The following is an 18,171-nucleotide window of genomic DNA, read 5'->3' on the forward strand; positions in this document are numbered from 1 at the left end:
AATTCAATAGTCAGTGATCTTTACATCCTAACGACGCGAAGCGTATATGAAGTTCTGATTTCAATACGAAAAACGGTTGTCTGCACTGCGATTATGCGATTGTGCGATTCAACTCAACATTCAACCATTCCAAAGAGTAGGGTTGACGATTCCATTTTAACCACAGATAAAATGTAAGATAGATCCAGTACCAATATATTTTTATGTCATATGATTTAAGGACAATATATGTTGTCAGTCATAGCATTATTTCTATGTGGCTACATAAGTAATAGGACGTATTACTGATGTTACATATATTACACTATTAATGATTGAAATCGAGGTTGAGTATGACTATGAAATTAAAGATTTAAAAAGGAATAAGCAAAAGCAAAAATTTTGTATAAGTTTACAACCTACCCTATCATATCATTTTATAATAGTTTATACATTTTATCAGTTCTGCTTGATAGAAAAATAGTCACACTGCAAATAAAATTACTTCTAAATGTTATAATATATATGAACACTAACTTATTATTTATATAATATCAGATAATACATATATTGAGATCTATTTTATGTATTACAACATCTGATTTAGTAAGGCATAAAATAAATTTTGCTGTATGTTCACTGATCATTGTTATTTATTTTACATTATCAATATTCTTAAAATTTCTTAAATTTTGTTAAAGCTAAGGAGGTTCATAGTCAACGATTATGTTCCATGATGAGAAAACGAACATGACACTAACTCAACATTTCAACTTTTGTTTAATATTTGTGATCAAAATTTCAAACAGAACCTTCTAAAGTTAAAGTGAAATACAAATTAAAGCATGTACTCATTTAGTTCGCGGTTTGCATTACTTATAATGACTAATCTGTATTCTAGCCCTTTTGAAGAGTTGTCTATACTCTTTCGAACAACAATTTTTTGCAACAACATATTTGAATCGAAACGTTGAAATAACTGATAACTTCTGAAAACGTATTAAACAAGAGTTTATTAGATAAATAATATCGAAAATATACCATGGAAGAATATTTAACCCTAATTCTTAAGCAAAAAGAGATACGAGTGAAGAGAATAAAACTTGCAAGTAAAAGCCGCTACTTTGCGTCTCTTTTTTCACACAATTTTAGTGATTCTCATAGCCAGGAACATGTTATTAATTACAACATTGCTCAATGTACTTTACAGGTTATTTTTATAATTTATATCAACTAACGTAGAAAAATGTTTATGTATTATTGTCGTAATTATTTAATTTTTATGCTTTTAGGATTTTGTTGATTGGGTTCACAATAGCACATATGTAAATATTCATTATCAACCCATAAGTCTTTCTCTGATAAAGTTTATGCAAGATAGACATTTTACAGGGTTATTGGATTTGTTACAGTTGAGCGCATTGTTTATAGTTGATGAATTAACAAATGATATTGTAAATATTATAGCGTTACAGTGGTTGTCACCACAGAAAGTAATCGATATATGGTTATTAGCAAAAGAGTTAAACATAAAGGCATTAGAAGATATGTGTATGTCTGTCTGTTTAGATAGGTTTGAGGAAATCCCTGAAGCTATGCTTGTCAGATTAGCAGCAGATGATATTGTTCAGTTATTAAACAACGTTAATATAAGAGTTTCCTCAGAATCGTATTTGCACCATATAAGAAGTGAATGGATAAAGTATCATGGGGTAAATGATATTGATCTTCTATCATATTTATTTACATGTGATCTCTACAGTATATATAAAATATTTTAACTATAGAATTCAGATATTGCGCATATCAATCAAAGAAGGCAACTTAAGTTTATAAGGGGAACAGTTATCTATGAAACATTTGAAGATGATACAAGGATTGGGTATTTGTGTACTTGGGACGGTAATGTTTTAAATAAATGTGAACAATTAAAAAGTATTCAATATCCAGACAGATGGTTATTTGGGATGCAAGTTATTAGTAGAGGTGTGCTTCTATTAAGTTGCACATTTTATTAAGAAACACATTTCTAATCATTGAAAATATTGCTTTAGGTTTCAGTGTGTATACAGTTGGAGGAAACGTAGGTTTAGGAGGCACGCAATTTAATAACATTATTTCACGTTATTGCCTTCTATCTAAACAATGGTATTATGAATCAACGTTGCCAGTTCCAAGAAGGCACATGATTGCTGTGTTTCTTGGCAACAAGTTGGTCATAGTTGGCGGTGTGGGAAGGCATAGATTAAAATTGTATTCAGTCAATATTCTTGATATTCACACAGGTTAAAAATTTACATTATGAAATTTAGAAAATATTCATGAAAGTTCCAATGTTAGTGTGTAAACAATTTCAGGTATTTGGAAAGGAGGCATGCATGTTCCTGAGAGTTTTACCAATATTCCTCCTCATTGTGTTCTGGATGGAAAATTGTATGTGTTGAAATCATCCGTTTATATTTATTATCCCACAGAAGATTATTGGCAAACTATATTGATACGCGATGATGATGTTATTGAAAGAATAGACGCATTTCTTACATGTAACACAATGCTACTTTTTGAAGGTAAATATTGCATAAAAGGATATTGACGATATTTTTACTTTTATATTTACATCTATAATAACTTCTAATGATTTTTGTAGGAGATGAAGATTTAGACGAAATGATTCTTACGAGAATCGAGATTACAAAAGACGACTCTGTTTGTGAGAGAGGAGAATGTATAAAACGACCTATAGAGCATAAGGAATTAAGGACGTATATTGTGAATGTAGAAAGTAGTTATGGGCTTCAGTTAAGATACCTACAGTCCGCTAATATTGGTATAATGATGATAAATAATGTCAATCAACAAGATGGTAATCAATATTTGCATGTACACACGGAGGAGAGCGACGACTTCGTAGATTATATTTTTCCACGATATAGTTGCTTTAATATCATAGATCCTCGTACTTTGTACAATACCGCGTAATTAAAATCTTTTTACTTGAATACGACTGATGTAAACGACTTTATGAAATCATAAGGGAAGTAGTGAAAGGAAAATAAAAAGTCCGCAACTTTTATATTTGAATTATCTTTTTTATTTATCTGAAATTTTGTAACGGAAGCAGTCTTCAAACATGTATAACACGACAGTGCGTACGATTACATGGAATAAGGATGTACATTTCGGCAGTGTTAAACTCTTTCGTATAGTCATCTAGCAAGATTGGTTATTGTTGTTTTAACGTACGAGGATGCTGGTTATCCTGCTGAGTCTGACTATTGCGAAAGTTTCCTGTTTGTAATTTAACTGCCGTTTGTGTACGATTGTGTACTTAAAATATGCAAATTCGTGTATACAGCAAAGCTCGTATTAGCGTATAGATTGCGCGTGCTATCCGTATTGCTTAACACTTTAGATTCTTCTTTCATCATATAATGACATGATTTTTTTTGCGATATGATAAGCACACAAAAAGTAAGGTAATTTACATATAGAATAGCATGAATACAATAGTTTTCCAATTTCTCTTTTATACACGAGCGTTACGTCGCCTATGACCGCGATTATTTTCAAGTCGCACATTTATATAGTTCATTTTTACAGTTTTTTTTTTCTCGTATTGTTGTCCTCCCGATAATATTCTAGAAGCTGAAAAGAGACCCATTAAAACAAACAAATAATTAAATTTCGTGAATCGACATGCTATCTTAAAATACATGAGATATGAGGATGAGGGCGAAACTTTGGATGAGGTAAGGGAAAGAATAAAAACTGCATATATACACAGATCTTATCAAACCTTGTCGTGTTGCGTTTTGACACGCGCGAAATCAACGATTTCATTATTCGTTGGTAACGTTCAGGGCGAAAGCAGCATTGGTCTCACCCTTCTTGCCGATCGCGCGAGCAACATACTGACCCACGTCGCTGGCTGTACATGCTTTGATACGCAACTCGAACGATTTGTCACCGTCTGAACTGAAGAGGTACCTGCTACTAGATTCTGGGAGCGCTTTTCCGTCTTTCAACCACGTTACTGTATTGTTAAGAACAATAATAATGTAATAAATGTAATAAATTTAATAAAATTTGGTAAAATTCTGTGCTTCGAATTCTCACGACTAAAATAAACGTTTTCGCTTACCTTTCAGAGGCGCGGTTTCAGTCTTGCATACGAATGTAACCGATTCGCCTTCGCTTACCGTTGCAGATTGTGGGAATGTCGTGAAGACTGGACTCTTCGGTTCCTCATTTGGAACTGAAAGCAAAATACTTTCGTAAATCACTGTATCAGATTTCATATCGATCGGTTATCGCCGTTTACTGCAAGCTAATAAAGTAAATTTTTTAAATGAATGTTAACGTACCAAGTACGTTTAATGTGCACGATGAGAAGCTCTCTCCTGCGTCATTGAATGCCTCGCAGGTATAAGTGCCAGAGTCTTCAGGGAAGATTTCGGCAATGTTCAGTTTATAGATATTAGCCTCGCTGCTGTACTGGAAGTCCTTGCTAGGTTTGATTTCCTTGTTGTTGTGAAGCCAGATTACGTCGAATTTCTTCGCGCCGATTATTCGACAGCTCAAGGTCACGGCTTCGCCATCCTTTACGAACATGCTGGTTACGTGATCTACGATCTTTGGAGGCTTGTCATCGGTCTTTTTCTTCGCGGCTGCATTTGCCATGGCTGCAACGAACATGTTTATTTAATTATTCCGCCCTTTTTCCGTAGTACGATTTCTCGTTTCACGAGTCATCCTGATTACTGTACTTACGTTTCACGGTTAATTTGCAGGAGGTAGTTACGGTGCCGATGCTATTGCTTGCTTGGCAAGTATATTCACCCTCATCCTCAGGGAATACCTCATTGATAACGAGAGTCGCGACTCCGCCTTTGTACTTCAAGCTCATAATTTCCGACGAACTCAGCGTCTAATGGAGGAGAAAGCTTATTAATTTTTATCCTTATAAGAAAATAGAATTGTATTACAAAGTGTGATAGAATTCACATTTACTACTACAATGAGTTATAAAAGTATTGAATTTTATGAAATTTAAATATCAAAATTCGAGGATTGCGATAAGTTCTCCAGTTTTTTTTAATATGTATACATGTAAGTACTTGCCTTGCCATTCTTGGACCAGGTGACTTGTGGCTCTGGATCACCGTCAACGTTTACGTTAAGCTCCAGCTGTTCTCCATCATTGATAGTAAGATCGCTCAATTTTTTCGTGAATTGCGGTGCTCTCATCGAGTCATCCGGAGGATCTTTAAAGACGACATTTAAACAAAACCAGTTATTAGATAATTCACTTGGTCATACAGTTTTTCAGGTGGAAATAACATATTTAACGTACAGATTAATTCCTTTGTCGTACTTCTAGATCGAGATGGACTACCGGTGCTATCGAGTCCGTATTTCTTGGTATTTCGCTTCTCTGTGCTGGAGTCTGTAGCCTAGAGAAATTGTATGTATCAAATACTTATTTTTTTTTGTCCATTACCAGTTTATCTATATCTTTTTTTATCAAATATTTAGTTTCTCTGCTCCTCTTACTTTATAGGAAGATGAACTCGAGGAATTGTATTTATTGGTGGTAGAGCTACTGTAATTATGACCCTGTGTGGTAGTGGAACTGTATCCACTGTATCCACCGGCTTTGTGTACCGTTATGATCGGAGGTGGTGCTGGTTTCAGCGGCTGCTCGATGAATTTTCGATCTACGAAATAATATTTCAGTTTCATACGTTGCTGTTAGATCATATTTTCTCTAGCAAACGCAAAAAAGAACCGAGAAATGCGACCGTAAAGCCGAATGCCAGGAAGAATAAAGCAGTATCAAAATCATTTGCATGAAAAATTAAGCAAGATCGCTGATAATGGCAGTTTCGTGGGAGCTGGGGAATTGCAATATAGTTTAGGAATAGCTAACTAGGGGCAAGATAATAAATTTTGTTATTATTTACAAATTATGGGTCACCAAAAGGTTGATCAATCATGTTTTCTTTACAAAGATGTCTCTCAATTTGGCAACGGATAGATAAGAAAAATTATATATCCGATTGACAAGAGTTCAGGTCAATTGCTACATATAAAAAATCTGTCTCTTTCGCATCACGTGTGGATCTCATAAGTTAAAGATCTCTCTTCATTTTTTCAAAAATTGCATATTTGTTCAACGCTCGACAATTTCGTTACTCGTTCAGATATAGAAATTTCCATACATAGTATGATAGACATACGCTCCTACTTTTTGAGAATATATATATCTTTTTATATTAAACGTATAAGATAATTTGTCGCAAACTGAAAGAGACTCTAAGGAGAAATCCGCAAAAACCGGAGGGGTAAAGTAGACTCAAAATTTTTTGCTACGCTCTTCAATATTTACATATTAACTATAATAAGCAATAAATTGATTTACTTGCAGTACGTGTTAAAAAAAAATTCCTAGAAACATTCCTACTTTTCAAGATATTACGATGATATTAAAGGAATAATGTTGTACAGGGATAATTTGTTTTAAGTAATTGTACAGGGATAAATTGCGTTTTACAATTAATGTACGATTAAGCGGGATTGCAAGCAAGAAGGGGCTATAGTCCAAAAATTGTACCTCCGGAATGTAGGAGGTCGTGCGCCAATTTCAGTTGCTCCTCTGTTTCTCCAGTGCCTACGAACAAATATTTCATCAGTGTTTTACTATAAATACTAATAAAAGTGTAAGTAGAAATAAAATAATATAGGTATACATTTTGTATCAAGTGAAAAAGAAGCATCTTTTTTAACACGTGTCACCAAGAAAAAACTTTCAATTTATAGTCGATAGTCGTCATACGATGAATGAAAATATTTTGTGGAATATAATGATACAAAGTTAATTATGCAGGGTGGTTCTTTCATCCTGGGTTCCTAAGTGTTCTAATTACTCTCATTGATACAAAATATTGTATTGTAAATATTCTGTTGGCTCTGGACAACAAATATTGTGATTCACGATTTTTCCTTGGATATCGTTTTTTTTCAAGATTTCAAGCTCATCGTTATTCTTTGAAGATCGCAACTAAGAAATTAACGAATCACACTGTACATTTCACTGTATATTTCCGTGTGAATGGAAAGTCATTGGAAATCAGTTCTACGGTGAACGTGTTAAATTACCTTCAACGATGACTACGCAGCTGGTTTCATCCTTTCCATGTTTGTTCGTCGCGATACAACGATATTTGCCGCTGTCTTCAGGTTTGCAGTCGATGATTTCCATCGTGACGACACCGTCCGAGTTTGTCATCGCGTAGTGATGCTTGGAGAGCTCCTCCCTGTCTTTGTACCATTTCACCGTCGGTGGTGGATTGCCAGCGAGACAGCAAAGGAGTTTGCACGTTTGTCTGACTTGAATGACACGTGGTCGAAGGAGGAAGGTGAAGCTTGGCGCCGATTCGATCGTCTCCAACCAGACATTATAACCGAGCGGTTCTCTCCTTCGGACTGGATGCAGTTCTGGTCTGTATTTTGGAATCTCCTTAGGTAGCGCTGAAAATAAAAAACGATGACTCTTTTAGCGTAATTAACCTGACCAAAGAGAAGGAAAATAGAAACTCGGAGGGATATTTGTAGTTAGGTAAATAAGATTTGCATTAATCAAGTGATATCAAATTGCTCGAATTCGGACAATTTGACCAGTCCGACGGAGATTTAAGGTTCCATACGTACGTTGCACGTTCAGGAAAACGACCTCTTCTCTGTAGCCGTAATGATTCTCTGCCCTGATCACGTACTCTCCTCTGTCCTCTAGTTTCACTCTGTTGATGATGAACGTGTAATCATCGCCGTGATATCGTTTCATGAATTTCACCGATTGTCTGAGTTCCTGATTGTTGTGGAACCACGTGAGAGTGGGAGAGGCGATCGCGATTACGCGGCACGTGAACTTCACGCTCTGTCCTTCGTAGGCAAACGCACTCGTCGGTTTAATGACGAATCTAGGTGCCGCTTGTCGCCGATCTGTATAGAAATTTAAAATGTTACTTGCGCAAATGAAATCTTATTTTCTTGAAAATAAAATTTCGGAAGCTAAGGAACATCATGCCTTACCGAACGAGGAATCGTAGATCTTGTACTTTTCGATCAACAATTTTCTGAGCGAAGAATATTCGGCTAGCCGTCCAATGGGAAGAACGTATTTGTCCCAGTTCTCGTATTTGGCTCGCAGTCTGTCTCTGAAGTTCAGGTATCGACTGGTTGCAATTGGTGTTGTACGGTTGCTGTGATCACCGGTTAACCATGGATGAAGGAGACATTCATGGGCAGTCATACGTTTCCTAAATGCAAACAACATCTCATTAATGTGTAACTCTATATCTACAATGTATGCATTGAATTTGTTGAACGAGCCAATATTATCAACACATTTTAAACGACAACGTACTCTTTGTTCTTGACGAGCAACCGCCTAATGAAGTCCTTGCCTTCTTCGGAGACGTCGCGGAACGCTTCTTCGTCAAAGTCCCAGTCGCAGGCCTTAACGTTCTTCAGAGTTTCGATGTCGTTGTCCCCGGCAAACGGCGAAAGTCCGCTCAATCTGTACAATTAGTTTTAATTAGATCAACCAGTTAACTAAGTGATTTGTTAGTAGTAGTTAATAGTAGTAATCAGTTATGTAGATGCTAGCAATTTTCGTTTTTCAAAATGACTAGCGTAACTTGGGTTTTCTTTGATTCATTAATTTTCCTGATTATCTTTGCAGGTTAATCGAAGGGGTTCGTAGGCATATTTGACTCAAATAAACGAAGCTTACAAAACGTAGGCCAGAACACCGCAAGCCCACATGTCCGTGTAGAAACCAACAGGTTCGCGTTCGACAATTTCAGGCGCAGCAAATTCCGCCGTGCCGGTACTGATCTTCACCACTTCGTTAGGATCGAGTTTCGTAGCTAAACCAAAATCGATCAGTTTGACATTGGTGCTGTTGCGTGTCTGGCACATGATGTTCTCAGGTTTGATGTCTGAAAAAGAGAAACAATAGATTTAATTAATTTTCTTCTTCTCCCTTTTCCTTATTTCTAATGTAAGTAGAGTCGAATCGACTGGTGGACCGACAGCTTATGTAATCGAAGTTCATATAGTACGAGTTCACTGATCTTCTCCATTGCTAATGATTTTTCCTCAATTCGTTCGTATAATTACCTAGATGTATAATATTTTTCTCGTGCATATGTTTCACAGCTTCGCAGATCTGTCTCATATAGTTGATAACTTCAGCCTCGGACATGGTGTAACCTTCCGCTGTGATTCTCTCGAAGAGTTCACCACCGGACAAGCTGAACGAAGGAAATGAGATTAGAAATTGAAGCAAAAACAGCAAAGCTTGAACAGCTAAGCCTGAGTTATGATCGTAGATCAAGATATGCAGGTGTACTTACAACTCGAAGATCAAGACCATCTCGTCATCGTCCTCGAACGCGTCATGAAGATTGATCAACTTGGGATGATGCAGTTGATTCATTATATCGATTTCCTTCCTGATAAGTTCCTTTTCCATTGCATGAGACACAGGGATAAACTTAGCCGCGAATATGTTTCCAGTAGCTCTCTCGCGACAACGATGGACCACACCAAACGCGCCAGTTCCAATCTCTTCAAGAATATCGTATCTGTCATACACCGAGATGTGTTTAATTTCAACCGGCTGTGGAACGTATTTGCTATAGATATCGAACACGAATTGATCGTAATCTCGTGGCTTCTCGTCGCTTCGTCCGCGGATCTTCTTGCCCGTCTCATCCACCTTGTATTCTTTCTGTTTGAATTCCCTCTTGATCGTTCCCTTTGTCGTGATCAACGGCGTGACTTCACTCGGGTCAGATCTTCCGTAAATGTTCTCAGCGCAAATTCGGAAGTCGTATTGATGTCCAGGACTGAGGCCAGTAACCGCCATAGAGCAGAATCTGGTGTTGCCGACTCTGATCCAGCTGGTCATCGGATGTTCGCGTTTTTCGACAAGGTAATTAGTGATGTTGCTACCACCGTCCCAAACTGGTGGTTTCCAGGTCAGAGCCAACGAGTCGTGACCAATATTGTCCACCTGTGGGAATCTCGGAGGATCTGGTCTGTCGCTGATTTGGATCTTGATGATCGCTGTGTCTTGACCCATGTCGTTCTCAGCAGTGATTCGATAAGGTCCTGAATCGATACGGCTACCGTCTATGATGGTAAGAACAGCGTGTCTTTCCTTCACCTCCACGGTATAGTGTCCGCCAGATTCGATCGTCTCTCCTTCTCTGACCCAGGTGATCTTTGGTTTCGGATATCCGGTGAATGGAATCTTTATAACCACGTTGACACCTTTGTCGAAGAATGCAGTGTCTCTGAACCTCGGCGGTACGTTCAATTTCGGTGGTGTCTTGATCAGAAGTTCGCCCTTAGTCGATTTGACGCCGCATTTGTTCACAGCGCGGCAGACGTATTCATCCGCGTCCTCTCCAAACACATCGTGGATGATCAGGTTGTGCGTGTCGCCCTCCGAATATATGTTGTATCGAGATCCACTGACGATCTCGCGAGCTCCCTTGAACCACGTGATCGTGGGTTTCGGGATACCAACGATCTTGCACTGGAAGTGAGCATTGTGGTTTTGCACGCAGCTGACCTTGTGCAAAGGTAGAATCACTTCCGGAGCTTTGGCTGCCTGAGGGTCGGTGATCTTCACGGAAGTCGAGGCCTTCGATTCTGGTCCGAGACCAGCAGCGTTTTGAGCGAACACACGGAACTCGTACTGCCTTCCTTCGATCAGGTTGCTGATGTTGATTTGAGTGGGTAGACAAATAACGACGTTCACGCGCTGCCAGGCTTGGCTGCCGACTTCGCGCTTGTCGATCCAGTAGCCTTGTATCTTCGAGCCACCGTCCGATTCTGGTTTCTCCCACGAGAGATTTACGAAGTCTCCGCCAACCTCGGTGACCTTTGGCGTTCCTGGAGGGCCAGGAGGATCGAATGGCGCCTTGGCCTTGATAGGATTGGTTCCCTCGAGCGGAGGTCCCATTCCGTTGTCGTTTACGGCCATCACGCGGAACAGATACTCTTGTCCTTCGGTCAGACCCTGTACCATGAAGGAACAATCCTTGCAGAAGGAGGAAACGATGATCCAGTGAGTGTGACTGACGTCGCGACGTTCGACGACGTAATGAGTGACGCGAAGACCACCGTCGTACTTAGGAGGTCGCCAGGTCAGAGTGCAAGTGTGTTTATCGATATCTGTGACGTCGAGAGGTTCGGTCGGTGGTCCAGGTAGTCCAGTGATGTACACGTTGAACGAACCACTGACGCTACCGCTGTCGTTCGAGATCGAAAGATCGTATACTCCAGCATCGTCTTTCTGAATGTCCTTGATGAAGATGATGAGGTACTCGTCGAACACGGTGTACTTGATGTGACTCGTTTCCACCACCTTGCGACCGTCTTTCTTTAGAGTAATATCCATCGGTTGGTCGCCACTGTAGTAGATCTTGATCTTCGTGTTGTCGTTTTCAGCCAGGTACAGGGTATCCGGCATGCGCTCGATACGAGGCGGGGAACCGATCTTTAATCGACCTGTAGTCGTAGCCAGACCGAGTGGGTTTGAGATCTGACAGCTGTAGTCGCCGTCGTCTGCGTCCGTGACTTCGGATATGACGAGCCTGTAGATTCCGTCGAACGCCTCCGTGCGGAAACGACCGCCGATCGTGATCTCTCTGCCATTCTTCAGCCACCTAGAATTCGTAAAATTCAATTAGACGCAGCGTTCGATATGAAACGAAAAATAGCGCGTCGAATTGAAGAGTAGGAAACGCTTCAAAGAAACAAACCTTGCGGTCGGTTGTGGTTTTCCCGTGGCCTCGCATTCGAGGACCAGAGTTTTGCCGAGCGGTACGTTCGTGCTGATTGGCAGAGTTCTGACGAATTCTGGCTTCTCGCCACCTTCCACCTCGCAGATCTTGACGGGCGTGGTGCAAGAACTTGGTTCGGATCTTCCCGCAGCGTTCACCGCGAAGATTCGGAATTCGTAATCTCCCCGTTCGATCAGATGTAGAACAGTGTACTCTGTGTCGGTGACGTTGTATTCGTTGCATTTTGCCCAAAGCGCGCTTCCGACTTCGCGTTTCTCGATCACGTAACCGGTGATGCGGCTGCCTCCGTCGGAAATCGGAGCTTCCCACTTGAGATCGACGTAGTTCTTGCCAACCTTCACGACCTGTGGCGTGCCTGGTGGTGAAGGCACGTTGAATTTGCTCTTCAGTTTGAACGGTGCCGATGGCGCGCTAGGTTTGCTGAAGCCAGCTGCGTTCTTTGCGCGTATTCTAAACTCGTATTCGTGACCGCTCAGTAAATTGTAACAAATGTAGGTGGTGTCTTTGACCAGGTAGTCGTTCGCCACTCTCCATGTGGCATCGTCCGCAGGATCGCGGAATTCGATCTTGTAACCCTAAAGAGAAGAAGAGCAATCGATTGATTTTTGTTTTATTTTGAATATAGAGCGGAATCTCGATCATTCGACTTTATTGCAACCGAGGCAATTCAGATCTATCGAGATCCACAACTGCTCCGAATGTTTTAGAAAGCGACAAATTAACCGGAGAAACTGTTTCAATTTTTCCTACTGTCTTTCGTCAACTTTTACCGTGTGATTTATTCATCATAGTTCATTTCCATCTTAAAAGATCTACAAGTAATGATGTCATTAATATACACACCTGAATACGAGATCCACCATCGGATATTGGACGGGTCCATACAACGGTCGCGTTCGACGTATCCCAATCGATAACACGTGGTTGTCCAGGAGGTTCGGGCACCGTGAATGGGAATTTCGCGGTAATCGGTTCATCGGCTTGCAATGGTTCTGATATTCCGTACTGGTTCTCCGCACGGACACGGAAGTTATACGTACGGTTGGGTTCAAGACCGATTACGTCGTAATGAGTGTTTCTTACAAAACTGCTGAGTTTCACCCAATACTGAAATCATTCAACATGACATTTTAGAATTAAACAGAGGAAAAGAAGGAAATCATTCGATGTGTAATCTAATAGTTACATAGTTGTACGCGTATAGATAACATTTCAAAAATTTTTTTAGAGAAAAAGAAGAAGAAAAGAAGAAAGAGAAGCTACTTACGCCAGCCGGATCCAGTTTTTCAACGACGTAATTTGTAACGGGTGAGCCACCATCGTCGAACGGAGGTTTCCAAGACAACGTACAAGTTTCAGGAGTGATATCAGAAATATCAAGTGGTCCTTGCGGTGGAGATGGTTTGTCTACGAATATGATCAGTCGTCAGGTACTTCGCTTCTAAAGTTTCTTTTAGCATAATTAAACAATTATAACTGCTTAAAACAATTATAGTTGCAGACGCAATAAAACCATTCGTAGTGACGATAGCTTAATTATTTTGAACAAGGTATTTGCGTGAAAATAAAAGGAACTTTCAGGCTAGTGCTTACCTACAACGAGAACCTTGCACGAAGCAGAATCAGTGCCGACAGTGTTCGTAAGGTAGATCGTGTACGTTCCAGTATCGGATCTCTTGGCTTTCTTGTTAATGAATTGTGAGGCGACATCCGTCGTATCGAATTTGATTCTTTCGCCTGTAAGGACTTCCTCGCCGTTGATGGACCAGCTTGGTCTTGGTTTTGGATTCGCTGTGTAAGGAACGGTTATCGTGAACGGTTCTCCGGCAATCACAGTCATGTCACGGATGCTGAGGTCGGACGTGATCTTTGGTGGGACTGAAATAAATTCGAGTAAAATCGTAATCACAACAGTTTGATATCACTTAGAGCATGTTTCATTTTTCATAGCGAGATTATGGATTTTTAACTCCACGTATTCTTAAGTAAAATTACTGATATATAAATAAAATATGTCTAAGAGCAAATGCTTTGAATACTTACATGGTGGTGCACTGGCTCTAATCACGTCAGAGTTGGAACTCCATGGTCCTCGTCCAGCAGCATTCTCTGCCGCGACGCGGAATTCATAATCGTGATTTTCTATCAGACCAGTTACTCTATAAAATTTCAAACAGTTCAAGTTTTTCAATTTGTTCTTCATAATCGAGTATAATTTTAATCGTTCGAAGACACGAAGCAAGCTTTACCTATAAGTAGTCTCATGAACGAGAGATGGTGTGGCTTTCGTCCATTTGTCTTCGCTCAACAGACGCTTCTCGATGACATAACCAAGGATAGGTGAACCTCCATCGTGACGAGGTTTGGTCCAAGTAATAGTAATGCTATCCTCTGTCGTTTCAACGCCTTTCGGAGTTCCAGGTGCTCCAGGTGGATCGAATGGATGCCTGGCCTTGATCGGATCCATCGTGGTTACAGGATCCGAGGTACCGTATTGATTTTCAGCCATCACGCGGAATTCGTACATGTTTCCGACTGTCAGATTCCTTACTCGACAGAACGGTGTCGTCACATAGCTGCTCACCTGTTGTAACAAAATAAGAAAGTTAATAAAGAAGGATCTCGAAGAATTTTTTTCAAAGAATCGCATTAAACGCCTCATGATTCAGTTAATTCTAATAATTTTCATTTTAATAAATGGTAAATATTTTTGAATCATTAGACAGATGCAGAGAAGCCGATACCAAAAAGTCTTACGATTCCTTTCGAAAGAAATCTTATAGTATACCTGAAAAGCTCTGCTTTAGACTACAAACCTTGGACCACGTGCCCCTTGATTCTCGTCTCTCAACGACGTAGTTGGTGATATCGGCGCCTCCATTGTCTTTCGGTGGGTTCCAGAACAGCGTGAGAGCATCTCCTCCAAATTCATCAGCGTGAAGATTCACAGGTGGATTTGGACGGTCCAGAACCTTAACGTTTACCGTGGCGGTGTCGAAGCCGGAAGAGTTGCGTAACTGTAGACGGTACTGTCCACCGTCCGAACGTTTCGCATTCTTTACCACAAGACTGCGGAAGAAATTATACGCGATATTTATCCATGTTACTAATTATCATATGTTGTCTTTTGTCTGTTACAGGTAAGCAACGTTTCAATGATATTCTTCAGAATATGACATCAAGTAGCTAACGAACTGATTACACAATTGAATAGTTAACAAACATACCTAGCATAGTCGTCGCCCAATTGTTGATGTACACGCGGATCTGTCTCATCCTTGATAACATCGTTAGCAAACCATGTGGCAGTGGGTTTGGGGAAGCCAATGTAAGGCACGTGAATGGAGAAGTCCTCACCAGCGCGAACAGTGATGTCGCGAACTCCTCCGAGGTCCATGACAGGTTTGTTGGGTTGTTCCTCGATAACGATGGGATTACTTGGTCTGCTTGGATCGCTATTACCGACATCGTTCACTGCGATCACTCTGAAGAGGTACTCCTCGCCTTCGGTGAGTTTCGGTACCGTGTACACGTTGGTCGGTATCAGAGCGCCATTAACGTCGTCCCATTCGTCCTGACCTCTCTGCTTCATTTGGACAATGTAGCCTCTGATCTTAGCACCACCGTCGCTACGTGGTGGTCGCCAGCTCAACGTTACAGAATCTTTCGTTATCCTGTCAGGTTTCGGTGGTTCGGGAGCATCAGGACGCACTAAAATACATTGGATGATCAGAATATGAGAACAATCGCTAATCTTTCGACGATCTGTCGAAACATCGTGACCGTAGCGGGAAAGAAACGAGTAAGCATTTTGTTATACTTACAACGTTGATGTCCAGCAGTAATAGGTTCAGTCGGTTTACTGGGTTTACCAGGTCCAGCTTCATTGACGGCAATAACTCTGAATTCGTATTTAGATCCTTCGTGAAGATCTTGCACCGTGAATGTCGTATTCGGAGTTGGATAGTTGTTGACTTTGAGCCATTCGCCACCCCGTTCTCGTCTTTCCACGTAATATCCTGTCGACAGGAGAATTAATCGGTAAATTTATACATAAATTAATATACATATAGTAATAATTTAACAGAATGTAATTTAATTAGAAAATTACAAACAGGAGGAGCAGATGGAATTTGTCTTTTATTAGAGATGTCGTGGAATACTAGAAGACGATTTTGAAAGCACGAAAATGCTCCTAATATGCAAAACTGTAGAAAATATCCAAAATAGTATACTCGTTATGATATTTAACAAATGAAACAGACCTCTATTTTGATCACTTTCTTTAGTTATATTATATTTAGTTATATGGAAGAAAAGAAAAGAATGACGTCTCACCGGTAATAGGCTTGCCACCAGTATTGAGTGGTGGATTCCACAAAAGACTACAGCTGTTGGGTGTGTATCCAAGGATTTCGGGTTGACTAGGCGCGTCTGGTGGATCGTATGGACTCTTGGCGACGACTGGTTTGCCTTCCAGTGGTTCAGACACACCGTACATATTTTCAGCTCGCACTCTGAACACGTATTTCTTGCCCTCGGTAAGACCTTTGGCGGTGTAGCTTGTTCTTGGACAGTATCCTGGTGTTTGACGCCAGTTATCGGCTCCATACTCAGATACCTCAACGATGTAGTTGGTGACGTCGGATCCACCATCATCCAGAGGTTTGTTCCAGGATAAGGACACGGATTCCTGCGTGGTGCCAGTGTATTGTAGGGGACCTTGAGGTGGTCCTGGTCTATCGACCACGATAACCTCGATGTCGGCTGAATCTTTTCCATGCTCGTTCGTCGCTGTGACTGTGTAAATACCGCCATCTTCCCGGACCGATTTTTCGACCAACAAATTCGTGCGATCGCTCTTGGTTTCGGTCTGAAAGTTATTAGAAAATTAACGGTTGAGATATTACTGATTTGCATGAGTCGATACTCATACGCAACAGATCTGAACCAAAGCTATAAACCATTTGCTTACCGATATTCGAAGAGTTTCGAGGAGAGGCCTCGAGTCTTTGGTCCATTCGATAGTGGGAGTTGGCGCTCCGGACAATGGAATGTTAACATTGATGGGTTCTCCGGCACGCACCTTGATCTTGCGTCCAATCAGCGCGTCCAAATTCAATTTCGGTTTCTCTTTCATCGGTTTCGCGATGAATACGGAGGACGTGTCGCTAGGTTTGCCCGCGCCAGCGGCGTTTATAGCAGTTACTCGGTATTCGTATTGATGACCTTCGGTCACATGGTCGTCATAATATTCAGCATATCTCGCTGGCTCTTTGGTCAATTTCAACCAGCGGCCAGTTGCGCGATCGCGCCGTTCCACGTCGTAACCGATGATCTTCGATCCACCGTTGCTGATCGGTGCCAACCATTTGATCTTGATGTGGTCTTTGTCCGCGTCGACACATTCTGGCTTTCCAGGTTGTCCAGGTACAACTGAATGGAACAAACAATTTGTTAGGGTTTTCCAGTAAATATAGCCAGCAAATGTAATAATACTTATGAGCCGTAGTATACATATCCGATGATAGAGTAGAGAATTTACCGAATTGGTTCTTGGCGACGATCGAGTGATCTGTAGTCAAAGGTTCTGAGCGGCCTTGAAGATTCTCCGCGCATACCCTGAACTCGTAAGTCGTACCTTCCAGCAATCTCGGTACTGTAGCGTGATTATACTTGGGATTGACGTGAGTGACAGCTGGTACCCAGCCACCACCATGGGTCAAGTCACGTTTCTCGATTACGTATCCACTAAAAAGGATGGCAAAAAGCGTTGTATTATTTTACGCTTATCACTTTGTTTCGTGAAATCGTTAATTTAAGACGTCGGTACTCACGTGATTTCGCTACCACCGTTATCTTTAGGTGGTTTCCACGACAAGGTAACCGACTGGCTTGTGATTTCTTCGTACTGCAGAGGACCTTCTGGTGGGCCAGGTCTGTCGAGAACGATAACTTGGAAGCTACCTTCGTCTATTCCGCTGCTGTTCTTCAACAACAAGTGATACAATCCGGAATCGGATCTTTGAGCGTTAACAGTGTGAACAATGGTGTGATAACCGATCGAGGTAACAGTTGTTCTATCGGTGGTCAGTAGATCGCGACTTCCAACTGTCCAGGTAACCTCCGGAGTTGGTTCACCGACGAAGTCGATGTCGACGTGGAAGATGAGACCAGCCTTGATTCGAATATCTTGCAAAGGCGTCTTGATCTTTGGAGCCACTAAAATATTGAATTATTTTATTAATAAAATATTTGGATAGTTCGTAGTAATAATTAGGTTGTGCATGTTTATGCAAATTTACATTTT

The 18,171-nt window shown here is 40.7% G+C and overlaps 2 protein-coding genes across 45 annotated transcripts in view; one reads left to right on the forward strand and one right to left on the reverse strand.

Annotated features, from left to right (window-relative positions):
• Positions 1–24: 24 nt before the first annotated feature.
• On the forward strand, positions 25–3,060 carry LOC126868806 (uncharacterized). Of its 8 annotated transcripts, none has more exons than XM_050624706.1 (8): positions 681–1,189; positions 1,272–1,304; positions 1,372–1,390; positions 1,549–1,691; positions 1,767–1,965; positions 2,034–2,264; positions 2,337–2,546; positions 2,627–3,060. In XM_050624706.1, exons 1-8 carry the CDS (start codon positions 1,022–1,024, stop codon positions 2,956–2,958), a joined length of 1,335 nt encoding a protein of 444 aa, XP_050480663.1. In that variant the 5' UTR covers positions 681–1,021; the 3' UTR covers positions 2,959–3,060. The 8 variants fall into 8 exon arrangements, with proteins under 8 accessions (XP_050480661.1, XP_050480660.1, XP_050480663.1 ...); XM_050624707.1 differs by having other exon boundaries at positions 1,104–1,189; positions 1,372–1,472; XM_050624710.1 differs by having other exon boundaries at positions 1,104–1,189; positions 1,372–1,433.
• LOC126868784 (twitchin) overlaps positions 3,048–18,171 on the reverse strand; it is a 77,892-nt gene continuing 62,768 nt past the window's right edge. For all 37 annotated transcript variants that reach the window (XM_050624632.1, XM_050624631.1, XM_050624619.1 and 34 more), the window contains 29 exons: positions 17,699–18,083; positions 17,407–17,612; positions 16,837–17,297; positions 16,200–16,734; positions 15,686–15,880; positions 15,089–15,572; positions 14,678–14,930; positions 14,111–14,445; positions 13,905–14,020; positions 13,455–13,739; positions 13,129–13,268; positions 12,705–12,968; positions 11,820–12,436; positions 9,399–11,723; positions 9,163–9,296; positions 8,774–8,981; positions 8,405–8,557; positions 8,071–8,297; positions 7,690–7,980; positions 7,138–7,509; positions 6,593–6,649; positions 5,533–5,696; positions 5,333–5,432; positions 5,101–5,243; positions 4,750–4,906; positions 4,344–4,661; positions 4,121–4,234; positions 3,776–4,012; positions 3,048–3,624 (listed from right to left, as the gene is read on the reverse strand). In XM_050624632.1, coding sequence (XP_050480589.1) covers positions 3,819–4,012; positions 4,121–4,234; positions 4,344–4,661; positions 4,750–4,906; positions 5,101–5,243; positions 5,333–5,432; positions 5,533–5,696; positions 6,593–6,649; positions 7,138–7,509; positions 7,690–7,980; positions 8,071–8,297; positions 8,405–8,557; positions 8,774–8,981; positions 9,163–9,296; positions 9,399–11,723; positions 11,820–12,436; positions 12,705–12,968; positions 13,129–13,268; positions 13,455–13,739; positions 13,905–14,020; positions 14,111–14,445; positions 14,678–14,930; positions 15,089–15,572; positions 15,686–15,880; positions 16,200–16,734; positions 16,837–17,297; positions 17,407–17,612; positions 17,699–18,083 — 9,233 coding nt within the window. In that variant the 3' untranslated portion in view covers positions 3,048–3,624; positions 3,776–3,818. The remainder of the gene's footprint in view (positions 3,625–3,775; positions 4,013–4,120; positions 4,235–4,343; positions 4,662–4,749; positions 4,907–5,100; positions 5,244–5,332; positions 5,433–5,532; positions 5,697–6,592; positions 6,650–7,137; positions 7,510–7,689; positions 7,981–8,070; positions 8,298–8,404; positions 8,558–8,773; positions 8,982–9,162; positions 9,297–9,398; positions 11,724–11,819; positions 12,437–12,704; positions 12,969–13,128; positions 13,269–13,454; positions 13,740–13,904; positions 14,021–14,110; positions 14,446–14,677; positions 14,931–15,088; positions 15,573–15,685; positions 15,881–16,199; positions 16,735–16,836; positions 17,298–17,406; positions 17,613–17,698; positions 18,084–18,171) is intronic.

Source organism: Bombus huntii, chromosome 8 (assembly GCF_024542735.1).
Source record: "Bombus huntii isolate Logan2020A chromosome 8, iyBomHunt1.1, whole genome shotgun sequence".
Lineage (NCBI taxonomy): Eukaryota > Metazoa > Arthropoda > Insecta > Hymenoptera > Apidae > Bombus > Bombus huntii.